Genomic DNA, 12,786 nt, shown 5'->3' with positions numbered 1-12,786 from the left:
CTGCATGATGACAGCTCAGACACTGAATGTGATGACATCATCGCCGCTTCCGGCTTCATCCAGCAAGGTGGAGATCAGCGAACCCAAGAAGCCAGTCTTGGGCCTGCAGTAGGGGCAGCGGAGCCCGGGAAGTTTAGGGGAGGGAGGACACCACTTTTAACAACCCTGGGAAGTGATCTGGCAGCAGCTTAGGCGCTAGAATCGCTTCTAAAAAGGGTCCCGGAGGCTGTGGCCGCTGGGAGTCAGTTTACAGGGTCGCTGCGATCGTCGCAGTGAGAGCAATCATTCTCGGGCCATCAATCACTGAGAACACAAGACTGATGAGCGGTAAAAGCTTTTACAGCGTCGCCTATGACCAATTTTGGGCATGGTGCTTTTTTGAGGTTTCGCGCGTGCCTGCAATTTTAGGGCTTGACATGTTTGGTGTCTATTTACCCGACGTGAACCCGTCTTTTATATTTTACCCAAAGATTGGGTAAATATAAATGTTTTATAATTTAATATAGGGGAACAGTTTTTTTTTTTGTAATGTTCGGTAATTTTTCCTTAATATAGTAAAATATTTTTTTTAAAAACCCAGTGGTGATTAAATACCACCAAAAGAAAGCTCTATGTGTCCCCAAAAAAGGGTATAAAATGTATTTAAGTACAGCGTTGCATGACGGAATAAATGTCAGTCAAAGTACCACAGCGCTGAATACTGAAAAATGGCCGGGACAGGAAGAGGGTTTAACACCGCGGTCCGCAAGTGGTTAAGAGGCTGTCGAGGATATATATTTTTTTTTTTTTACCGGGTCCCTTCATGGAAAACTGACACAGAGAAATCTGACTGAAATTGGAATTGCCTGGTTGTTATGGCAACCCATTGACTTCCTGTTAGGTCGTCATGGTGACCCATTGACCGAGCCTCTGACAAGAAACAAGTCTGTTCGCTGTTGCAGGACTCTGAGAAAAAAAAATCAGAGGCAGACAGTCAAGTAGTATTTTCTAGGGGAGGTCGGCAATGGTCTGCATATCTCTATATTCAAATGACAGCCAGGCGCCCGGCATTTTCCTCTCGCGCCGGGTCTCCGTCCTGCTGCCCAGGCTGCTAAGGAGTTAAAAGTTTGTTTGGAAGCATCACGTGACCGGCTAGCCCCCGCCTCCCGCACCTCAGGTGATGATGTGGAGTGACGTGGGGCGGGGTGTGGCTACGCAGTGCGGCTCCGTCTCCCCAGCAGACACAAGCCTGTCGCCGTCATGTCCGACAACAATAACGGGGAAGAGCCCGCCTTGCACGGTGAGTCGGACGCGGTTCTCGCTCGCACCGGGTAATGGCGGCTGTGTGAGGCGGCGGTCGGGAATTCTTCTCCGTTTGGCCTCTGTGCGGGAGAGACGGGGGCGGGGCGTCTTGGACAAACATCGCCTTATGCCAATCGGGGACGAGTGTCAAGCATGTGGGCGGGGATGAGAGAAAGAATGCATGGCGCGGACCAATCAGCTGGCGGGGAGGGTGTTCGGGGAGGCTGTGTGAGAAGGATGTACACAATATTGTTATTGTGATAGCGGGGCTGATACAATGTAACCCCCGTAGACTGGATACAATGTAACACAGTATAACCCCCCATAGACTGGATACAATGTAACAGTATAACCCCGTAGACTGGATACAATGTAACCCCCATAGACCGGATACAATGTAACCCACGTAGACTGGATACAATGTAACACAGTATAAACCCCATAGACCGGATACAATGTTACAGTATAACCCCGTAGACTGGATACAATGTAACCCAGTATAACCCCCATAGACCGGATACAATGTAACCCCCGTAGACTGGATACAATGTAACACAGTATAACCCCCATAGACCGGATACAATGTAACACAGTATAACCCCCCTAGACCGGATACAATGTAACACAGTATAACCCCCATAGACCGGATACAATGTAACACAGTATAACCCCCATAGACTGGATACAAGGTCGGGGAGGGGTGGGGGTGCTGGTGGTTCTTCTCAAAATCTTCATCGGACTCTCTGCAGTCACCGTTTGGCTGAGACTTTTTGAACCGACTTCTATGACAAAAGTTGAGTGGAAAAATGAACTTTTGTCAGATGGAGGGGTGCCAAGTCTAACCCGTGTATGGCCCGCTTAATAAGAAAGCTCAGCAATCTTTGTAAACTGAGAGGAGAATTTATCGAACCCGGAGCAGAGAGAACCCGGAGCAGTTGCCTGTGGCAACCAGCCAGCTTTTCTCTTTCAGTTTCAAAGCTAAACAAACCAATGAGAGAAGCTTCCATCTGCTCCAGTTTTGATAAATTGCCCCCTGAGTGTCTTGGATGCCCTCTAAATATTTGGCAAAAAAAAAAAAAGTCCCCATCAGCTGCTATAAGGTCACTGAGCTCTACTTCTGACTCTTTGCCTTATTGTTTAAGCTTACATGGGGGAAATTCATAAAGCGTTTTTATGACACAGTTAAAAATTCCATTGTGCATTGACATGACGGATTTTGGTGCTTGCCCCAGATTCAGGCACCTGTTGGCACCGCCATTTGCAGTGTAGAAATGCGCTGGAGTGTCCATATCAGGACACTCTGTCCTCAATGCAGCTCAGTATAACTGAGCCTGGTAAAGTTGTGACCCTCTGCCCAGCTGCTACACTTGCCACACTGACAGGCACAGCAGCCAATGACTTAAACTGTGGGTGGGTGAAGCCTGATGGGGATTCAGGAGGCAGTGGGGAAGATTCTATAGCCAAAAGCAGGCTGGTTCTTGGCAATGGAATCCACTCGCTGTCGGTCACAGGGAAGACGAACCTGATGTGCAACTAGCCACTTAGCATCCCCATTAGGCTCCGCCCCCACCCACAGTATAAGCCCTTGCCCACTGCTTCTCTCAGTCTGTCCCTGATAGGGATGCTCCATTTTCTCATGTTCCTCATCAGGTACGCTCTGCTGTTGATTGACATCAGTCAGTGGGTGGGTTCTATAGCTAATGGCAGGGGAGGCAGACCTAATAGGGAACTTGTCCCTCAGCTAACTCATCAGGCTCCGCCCACTCAGCCACATCCTTGGGTGCTAAGAGACTGTCGGCTGTGCAGCCGACAGTGTCTTGGCAACCAGCAACTAATCCCAGGGCCCATTCAGCTGCTGGCAGGAAGATTCCACGTCTGACAGCTAATTGCAAACAAAGGGGCCGGGATCATGATGTCACCCATCATCCCCAGTCCCTTTGTTTATGTCCAGCTGCCAGCTGGGGATTCACCCACTTGACAGCTAAATCGGATTGGGAATGGATAATTGGTTGCTAGGACACCGGCGGCCTGCTGTCCTAGCAACCAATGAACGGGAAGCTGTCACATTTAGGCTGCATCTACTAACTGATACCACTCCAGTGATCCCTTGCCACCCTCTCTCTGCCACAGCCAGTGCTTCCGGGTGTGAAGCGACTATAGTGCCCAGCGGCCAGTCGCTATGTCCGAGTCACATGATGAAGGCGGGGATCTCTGCTTCCTTTATTCCCCGATATCAGATAAAACTGGGCATAGTGGCTGCAGTGGAGAAAAGAAAACCAGGGGCCATTGGGGAGGTATCCGTGGGTTGGGGGAGGGGTGCCATTACACAGATACTCACTTTGCCCCAAATCTACTTAATGTCTCTTTTAGGTTTTCAAGCCGTACATTCTATTTCCTGTTTATAAAAGAGTTATCGGTTCCGCGGTAGAAAAGGCCGATCGTGTCTGGTGCTCCTTGCTCTGCATTACTGAATGAGCCCATTGATTTCCTACCTAGAAGCAATTCCTCGAAAAATTCCGCTACTTATGTAGCTCTGAGCAGGAAACGAATGGTCATTGTCCTGACCTATGTGTGTGCGGTTATGTAATGCGGTGTGTTGATACAGCTTTCTAGGCTCTGAGTTCTATACATAAGAAACAAAACGAGAGACGTTGTTGTACGCTTAGTAGGAGCGGTGCCTGCCCTGCGTCCTATAATACAGGAAGAGATATGGATGGCCGCCTGTGTATTAGGAGGGGACTGAGAATCTCGATCAGGGGTCTGATTATCAGAAGGCGCGCAGATCAACATGGAGCCAAAAACTGAGCTTTGAAGGATTAGAGCCTTTGTTGGGTTTTCATGGCTGTCTGGGGCCCCATTGAGGAGTTCCACTTTAATTTACACTGTTCCTGATTTACTTTTCCGTATTCTGATTTGATAAGAAACCTCAGACCCCAGAAAGCTGAATTTATCTTTCCGCTCACTTCCTAAATATTTTGTTCTCCATCGTTTTTATGTGATTTAAGAAGGATCAGTCCTCCCGGAATTGATCTTTTATTGGTGCCGGGCTGAAACTCCCATAGGATTCCTATACAGTAGGGATGCATTGGTATCGGTATCGGTGCCTGTACTGGCCATTTTTACCAGTACTTGTATTCACGAAAATGCCCTGATACTAAAAACTGATAATGGTGCAAATGAAAGCGTCTGTCTTAAGTCCAGCACTTGCTGGGGACCTCGGCAGCCTTCTTGGAAAGCATGTGGCATCTGCTTATAGCACTTCCGCCACCTGTACATCTCCCCCCTCCTGAGACCCTCTGCCACTGATATCAGGCCAGCATTCTGGAGCAGCACAGAGTATGTAGCAACATGTTATTCTGCATTGCTGTATAATGTATTGCTGGGACTTGTAGTCCTCTACAGCTGCTGGTATTATTCTGCATTGCTGTATAATGTGTTTCTGGGATTTGTAGTCCTCTACAGCTGATGGTATTATTCTGCATTGCTGTATAATGTGTTGCTGGGATTTGTAGTCCTTTATAGCTGATTGTATTATTCCACATTGCAGTATAATGTATTGCTGGGACTTGTAGTCCTCTATAGCTGGGGGTATTCTTCATTTCTGTATCAAGTTTTGCTTGGATTTGTAGTCCACTATAGATGGTGCCATTCTGCATTGCTGTATAATGTATTTCTAAGATTTGTAGTCCTCTATAGCTGATGGTATTCTGCATTACCTTATTATTAGGGATGCACCAATACCGATACTAGTATCGATATCAGTGCCGATACCAAGCATGAGTACTTCCTGTATCAGGAAGCCGGGCAGCGCGTCATTACACGCTGCACGGTTTCCTGATTGGCCGGGAACCGGCTCCATGCTATCTCGTCACTTGTGCATGAGCATGGAGCCGACTTCCCGGCCAATCGGGAAACCGGGCAGCGCGGAATGACGCGCTGCTCGGCTTCCTGATTGGTCGGGAAGCTGGCCAATCAGAAAGCAGGGCGCCGTGTAATGACGCAGCGCCCGGCATTCTGGTTGGCCGGGAAGCTGGCTTCATGCTCCCTCGCCGGCTTCCTGATTGGACGGCTCCGGCTGGGTACCAGAGGAAGGCCACGTTCTGGCTGCAGAGGCCTCGGGGGTGACAGGCTGGACATACTAAGGTAAGATGGGACTTTCTTGTTAATCGGGAAGCCGGGTGGAGAGTCTTTACACGCCCCCTAGCTTCCTGAATGGGACTTCCGTTACTCAGTAATTGGTATCGGCGAATACCGGAAAAAAATGATCGGTACTCGGTACCAAAATACCGGTATCGGTGCATCCCTAGTTATTATACAGGATTTATATAGCGCCAACAGTTTGCACAGCGCTTTACAATACAAGGAACTTAGGAAGACATTACAATTGAAATGCAATTCAAGACAAGATGGTAAGGAGGGCCTTGCCCCGAGGGCTTACAATCTAAAAGTGTATTGCTGAGTTTTGTAGTCCTCTTCCTCCCCCCAGCCTGTTACTGGCAGTGAAAGGAGAAGCAGCAGGCTGATGATCTCATCTCTCTGTCACTCTCTCCTGCTATCCTATACACTGTATTTGACGTGATGACTGACATGACCTCAGACTGATGCAGTGTTCTCTTCAAATCAAAATTAATATTAAATGAATGAAAGGGCTTCATAAATGTGTGTCGTGTATCTACCTGCAGTCCAGATTTAGAGTAGTACTGAACTCCGAACCTTTTTCACCAATGAATCCAAATCAGACAAATATACATTGCCCAGCAAAGTATTTCTTTACTTTCTTACCCTAACACTTCCAGTCATCATGTTTCTGAAAAGCTCCAACTCTCTCTATTCACCTTCCCTGAACTTCCTGTCCAGTACAAGATCACAAGGGATAGAGCAGACTCCAGCAGCATCTACTAGCTTGGAGAAGGACAGAGGGAGGAAGGAGGAGTATTGAGCAGGGGAGTGGGTTGCTTTGCACATTTTACCAGCACACACTAGGGTGGCTCCGTAGGACCTTGCAAGGGAAAGGACTCACACACAGCTTACTAGCACACACAAGGGTGGCTTCATAGGACCCTGAAAGGGAAAGGAACCACCCTAAAACAGGATATCAGGGCCAGTGCAGAGGGGACAGCTGATTCTGCAGGAAACTAAAACGTTTATACATCAAGAAGCAGCGTCCATTGTGATTTCATCAGCATTTGAAATATGTTTAAAAGAGAACTATGAGGTCAGTGTTTTTCCCCATAGTTCTCTTTAGGGTCACGGGAGGACATATACTAACCTCCTCCCGTGATCCAAAGCTCAGTATATAGAGCTATTGCGTTTCTGCCTTGCGCGGCCTTAGTCATGGCTGGTATAGTTAATATAGATATGACTAAAGCCGCGTAAAGCAGAAACACGCCAGTTGTATGTGGAATAAAACTCGATCATCTTTGCCAAAAGTATTGGGACACCCCTCCAAATCATTGGATTCAGGTGTTCCAATCCCCTCCATGGCCACAGGTGTATAGAATTGCGCACCTCGGCATGCAGACACTTCTACAGACATTTGTAAAAGAATAGGTCGCTCTCAGGAGCTCAGTGACTACAAGCGTGGTACCGTGATAGGTTGCCACCTGTGCAATAAGTCCATCCGTTAAATTTCCCGGTGTTCGGGGGGAGGAAGGGGGGGGTGGCACCAGGTTAGCGGTGTGCGTGCCGGTCTGCACGATGTATGAGCTGACTCTCGCTGTGCACACACCCCGAGCCACTCTCACCCCTCCTTCCTCCATTCACAGGCCGGGAGTATTTCAGGACAGAGATTTACATGGAAAAGCGGGGCAGATTATGTGGAAAGAGCTTCTGGCTAGATTGAAGTCAAGGAACGGTTGAGGGGGTGACCTGGGGCTCATGAGGCGGAGGGAGACGAAGGACGGGAAGTGTTTTACAAGGGGAAATATTTTATATTAATTCTAGTTAACCGTTTCCGGGCTGGATTTAAATGACAGATCTTTGTACATTGTCTGCATAGTCTCCTGATGGAGGTCTGAATACTTCATTTATGGTTAAGCTTCCCCATCTCCCCGTGGACACCCGATGACATTTCAAATCAGGATTGACAGTGAAGATATTTCTTAGTGTCTATGCAAGGCTCAGACATGGGAGATCGGTGTAGGAGATGCATATAGCTGAGGTGGACCTTCACTTGGAAATTACACTTGCAATCATCTTATCCTCCCCTAGGCAAGGGAGATGTCCACTTTAATTTTCCCCTAGGTGGGTCAAGTTCTTCTTTAAGGCACTTTACCTGGCATTGGTGTGTAGAGATGATGATGATGATGATGTAAATTCTGCAATTCTTCGTGTGCATTTTTTGCCGCACTTGCTGTGCGTCGCCCATTGATTTCAATGGGTGCCACATGCAAGGCAAAGTAGTTCATGCAGAATTTTCAGCTGCAAGCGGCCTGCAGGTTTTTTCCTGTGCATGTTTGATACGTGTCCATGTGTGGGGGGAAAACCACATACTTTACCAGCCACATTTTGGGTGCCTTGAACAAGTAATGGCACTGTAACTGTGGCACATGTTTTGAACTTGTGTGAATGAGCATCAAAGTGCGCACTTTGGCGTGTGTTCGCACAAGGCAAAGGTGCGAACAGGGACTTAGGGCCCATTCATACCATGTCCAGATCATCTCCAGACAAGACCAGAGTGTTTCGGGACCCAAAATGCATCCTTATGTATCCCTATGCTATTTCTGGCCTCTGTTCCCACCAGCGCAGTCCATTCCAGACCCAAAAAATACCGCGGTATACTGAGCTTTGGGTGACGGGAGGACGCTAGTTTGTGTTCTCCCGTGACTCTTAGGAGAACTATGGGGAAAAGCACTGACACCATAGTTCTCCTTTAAGTCCAGGGGTAGAGCCAAAGGATGTAACAGTTCTCTTCCCCCTCACTCCCTAGGCAACCAGCACTCTCCTCTTTTCTCTGACACTCCAGGTTGTGTCTGGGAGCTCAACATCCTCACCTACAATGCAGGCCTGGTGGTCCTGTATTGTATGTAATGACGTCAGAAAGCGACCACCGGCCTGGAGTGCCAAAAAAGAGTGGCTACAGGGGATTGGTTGCACAGCGTGTTGGGAGGAACAGGGTAAGTATTACAGCTTATTACTCTACCCTTGGACTTAAGAAACATTTAACCCTTGCATTGTGGGCACAGCCTTTGAATTTGTGTGACGCCAACCGCACGTCATTCCAGCACCCTTCTACATACTACAGTGGGATTCCGGTCTGGTGTGCAATGGGATACATGTTTATTATTCCACTCCTGAAGGTGGCGTTATAACCCTACGGTTAGAGATTCAAGAGCTCTGCCGCGTCCTTCAATGAACGCAGAGAAAAGGATTTTACGGCGAGTACAAAAATCCTATTTTTCCTGCAGCCCGGAGTGGGGCTTTAATATATAAAAGAAGATAGCGGGTACACATTTTTAAGCAAACTTCTACGTCACCCATGCAGGGAAAAGGAACAGGTTGACTTTAATGCCCCGTCTGCAATAGCACAGAGATTACCTTCATTCCCGTGGCGCTAAGTTCCTCCTTAGCGCTCTGTCCAGGATGTAAACTAAAGATGCCCCATGTAAGTCACAACCTAGACGAAGCTAAGCCCTCATTCACACGAGTAACAGCCGGCCTGTACAGCTCCATGCTGCGTGCACGGCCGTATCGGGCAGCTCCCGGGAGGGACAGGTGCTGCGTGTGATTGCTACGCAGCCCCTGTCCTTCTCTATGGGAGTGCGCCCGTACGCTGCCCTACGCTCACCCGAACTGCACGTCCGTATGGGTGCGGTTGTCCGTGCCCGGACGCAGACAGGATCCATCCTGTCAGCGTATGAGCATGCACACCCGCACGGATGTGCTGTTTGGCCATGTACTCCAATAGAGAAGGACAGGCTGCTGCATATAATCACACGCAGCACCTGTCCTTCCCGGGAGCTGCCCGATACGGCCGTGCACGCAGCACGGATCTGTACATGCCGGCCGTTACTCGTGTGAATGAGGCCTAAAGACTCATTCTCCGCCCCCAAGTGATGGAGCTAGGACCTTGATCAACATTACATGCCATTGTAGTGGCCATCAACTCCACCCCAAACACGCGCACCCAGTGCTCCAGCAGGAATTGTTTGGTTCCTGCTGAGTATGCTACTTCAATACAAGTCATGCTAATCCAGCGGCTTTTCTACTTTCCGAGCCCATGACCTGGAACATGTTATGCAGATGGGGAGCTTCGGCCTCACTGCCTGAATTCTCGTATCTGAACAGCAGTGAATGTGGAATCAGCCAGGTATTTAGCAATTTCAGGAGGAGGACAGCAACTGCAGCACCCATATTGTTCTCCCTTAAGGTGCCCATACACTTTACAACCCTCGCAAGACTTTTGTCTTGCGAGGGTTGTAAAGTACTTAAAAAAACGTACGATCTGCCCATCTTGGACAGGCAGATCGTACTTGCGATCATCGCAAGCCCGCCCCCTTGAGGGGTGCGCACACCGGCCCGTTCGTCAGTTGTCAAACAAGCTGGCCACTAACTCGCCGAGAATCGTACGATTCCCGGAGGGTTTTCCAGCCTGCTTGTTCGATGGAAGACGTGCGACCGTACAGTAGAAACGGTTGCACGCCTTCCATACACTGCACGATTCTCGTACGATCGCGGGATTTCCCGCGATTCTCGTACGAGAATCGTACAGTGTATGGGCACCTTTAAATGCACTAATATATAATGTGCTGCTCTCTAGAGCACTGGTGCTTTGCCTGCGGCCTGTGGGTGTTTGAAGTGTGGCCCTTGGGCCCCAGCAGTCAGCAGTGGAAGCATTGATTTGTAAAGGGGCCCTTAATAAGCATGTCCCCATTCTTTGACATCTTCTACAACAGGGGGTAAGCAAACTCTGGCCCTCCAGCTGTGGTGGAACTACATATCTTATCATGCATCTGCCTCTGGGAGTCCTGCCTGTGGCTGTCAGAGTCTTGCAATGGCTGATGGGACATGTAATTCCACCACAAGTGAAGGGCCGGAGTTTTCCTACCCCTGGTCTAGTAGGTCTCTTAGTCTGTGACAATCTTCTGTAACATTACATATAATAAATATCATAAGTGGTCCTTTTGAGATATCAGGGGCCACATTTGGGGCCCCTTATACATTGTAAGTTGCTCTGCTGCATCTTCCCCCTTCCCTCACAAACATAACAGGTTGAAAGCTGTGCGGAGCTGTGTAATGGCCAAAAAGTGGACTTTGCACTGTTGGGACCCCCTGCTCTTTTTTAATGGCCTGGATGGGAAGGGGGTTTAACACCGCGGATGTCAACTGGTTAAAGAAGAACTCTGGACAGAAGAAAACGTAACCCCTGCACTGCAAGCGGGCACTACACTAACCACCAATGTAAGGGGGCACTACACTAACCACCAATGTAAGGGGGCACTCCACTGACCACCAATGTAAGGGGGCACTCCACTGACCACCAATGTACCAATGTAAGGGGGCACTCCACTGACCACCAATGTAAGGGGGCACTACACTGACCACCAATATAAGGGGACACTACACTGACCACCAATGTAATGCAATTTTTCCCATCTGCATGTCTTTTCTGGCCATTATTATTATTTGTGTTCTCTAAGTACATAACATTCCTTATTCTTGTATTGAAGGATGAAGATGTATTCATAGGAATATGAATCCCTGTATTCACAATAAGAGTTCACGTGTAATGTCCTGTGAGCTGTAGATATAACAATTATTAGCTGGTGTTCCCTGAGACCTGACAGTTATTTCCAGGGTCCTTCCATGTTAAAAAGGTGGAGAGAGGCTGGTATAGACCACAATAGACCATTGTGACATCCGGTTCCCAGTGTCAGATCGTCAATTCCTTCTCTCTGGAATGTGGAAGAGCTCATTCACTTGTGTATTTATGTCTTGGCCCGGACAGTGCCATGCCACATACACTACAACCATTTATCTATGATGATTCCATGAGACGTACATAAGGCATCCATTCATACATGTGCTGAGATCATATTATATCAATTGATAACATGGAACACCTTATCTCTTGTTAGATTTTAAACTAGTCGGCTTATGGTGAGGGAACCAAAATCCTTCATTCACAATACTGAAGATAGTTTTCTTATAAAACCAGAATTCACTTACATGCCATGACAAGAGGTTTACCCGTCTCTTAAAGGATCCAAAGCAGATCGCTCCTTGAAGCCCCCCCAAGGCTCTCTCTCCCCCTCTCTCACTCTTTCTTTGTCTTCCTCCTCTCTTTCTCTCTCTGTTCCTCTCTCTCTCTCTCTCTGTTCCTCTCTCTCTCTCTCTCTGTTTCTCTCTCTCTCTCTCTCTTCTTCTCTCTCTCTCTGTTTCTCTCTCTCTCTGTTTCTCTCTCTCTCTGTTTCCCTCTCTCTCTGTTTCTCTCTCTCTCTGTTCCTCTCTCTCTGTTCCTCTCTCTCTGTTTCTCTCTCTCTCTGTTTCTCTCTCTCTCTGTTTCTCTCTCTCTCTGTTCCTCTCTCTCTCTGTTTCTCTCTCCCTCTCTCTTTCTCTCTTGCTCTCTCTTTCTGTCTTTTCTCTTTGTCCCTCTTTGTGTGTCTCTCTCCCTCTTTATTTATATTTTGTCTCTGTCTATCTCTTTGTCTGCCCCTCTCTTTCTCTACCCTGCCCCCTCTCTCTCTCTCTCTCCCCCCTCTCTCTCTCTCCCCCCTTACACTCTCTCTCTCTCCCTCCTCACTCTCTCTATCCTCTCTCTGTCTTTGTGTCTCTCTCCCTCTCTCTCTCTCTTGCTCTCTCTTTCTGTCTTTTCTCTTTGTCCCTCTTTGTGTGTCTCTCTCCCTCTTTATTTATATTTGTCTCTGTCTATCTCTTTGTCTGTCCCTCTCTTTCTCTACCCTGCGCTCTCTCTCTCTCTCTCTCTGTCTGTCTCTCTCGTATATTACAAATGATTTCCATCCCTGTAGTGTTTAGTTTGAGCTATTGAGTTCTGTAAACAGGCAGTTTTAACAAGGGATCAAAGAGATAGGTGACAACATGGGAGAAGGGCCGGAAGTTCCTCCTGCTGTCCCAAATGGAGAATACAGAATATTAACATGCTGTATTTCATATTTGCCTGAGAAGAAATGTTTGGACTGACCATTGTAGATAAAGAAACAAAACCACTATGCGTTCTCTTTAACTAATGCTACGTTTCATATCTTATTTGTGTAGTTGAGCTTTCCCCATAGGAATAACAGACTTTCTATATTAGTTGATACATTAGGAGAGCACAGGAAATATTCCATTCCTCCACGGCTTGGGTAAGGGATGAGCCGGGTGCTTGCCAGTGGGAGCGCGTCCTCGCTCCTATGTAAGACTACAGAGACGAGAAAGAAAGCCGGCCGCACTGCGAATTCAGCTTTTTTTCTTGTTATTTGGTACATTAGCTTTCAGTCCCGGTAGATTGGTGTTGATAGTTTTTCGTGCAGATAGACTAGCGCAGAGTAATGCAGAGTAATGCCA

General features: G+C 47.9%; 1 protein-coding gene across 1 annotated transcript in view; it reads left to right on the top strand.

The window, feature by feature from the left end:
- Window positions 1–1,163: 1,163 nt before the first annotated feature.
- BNIP3L (BCL2 interacting protein 3 like) overlaps window positions 1,164–12,786 on the top strand; it is a 37,552-nt gene continuing 25,929 nt past the window's right edge. The window contains exon 1 of the mRNA XM_018566231.1: window positions 1,164–1,279. Within this exon, the coding sequence (XP_018421733.1) occupies window positions 1,240–1,279 (40 nt within the window). The 5' untranslated portion in view covers window positions 1,164–1,239. The remainder of the gene's footprint in view (window positions 1,280–12,786) is intronic.

The sequence above is a fragment of the Nanorana parkeri genome, unplaced genomic scaffold (genome assembly GCF_000935625.1).
Source record: "Nanorana parkeri isolate BGI_ZX_2015 unplaced genomic scaffold, ASM93562v1 scaffold926, whole genome shotgun sequence".
Lineage (NCBI taxonomy): Eukaryota > Metazoa > Chordata > Amphibia > Anura > Dicroglossidae > Nanorana > Nanorana parkeri.
Note: the sequence above shows the minus strand (reverse complement) of the source record. Positions and strands in the feature narration are given on the sequence as shown.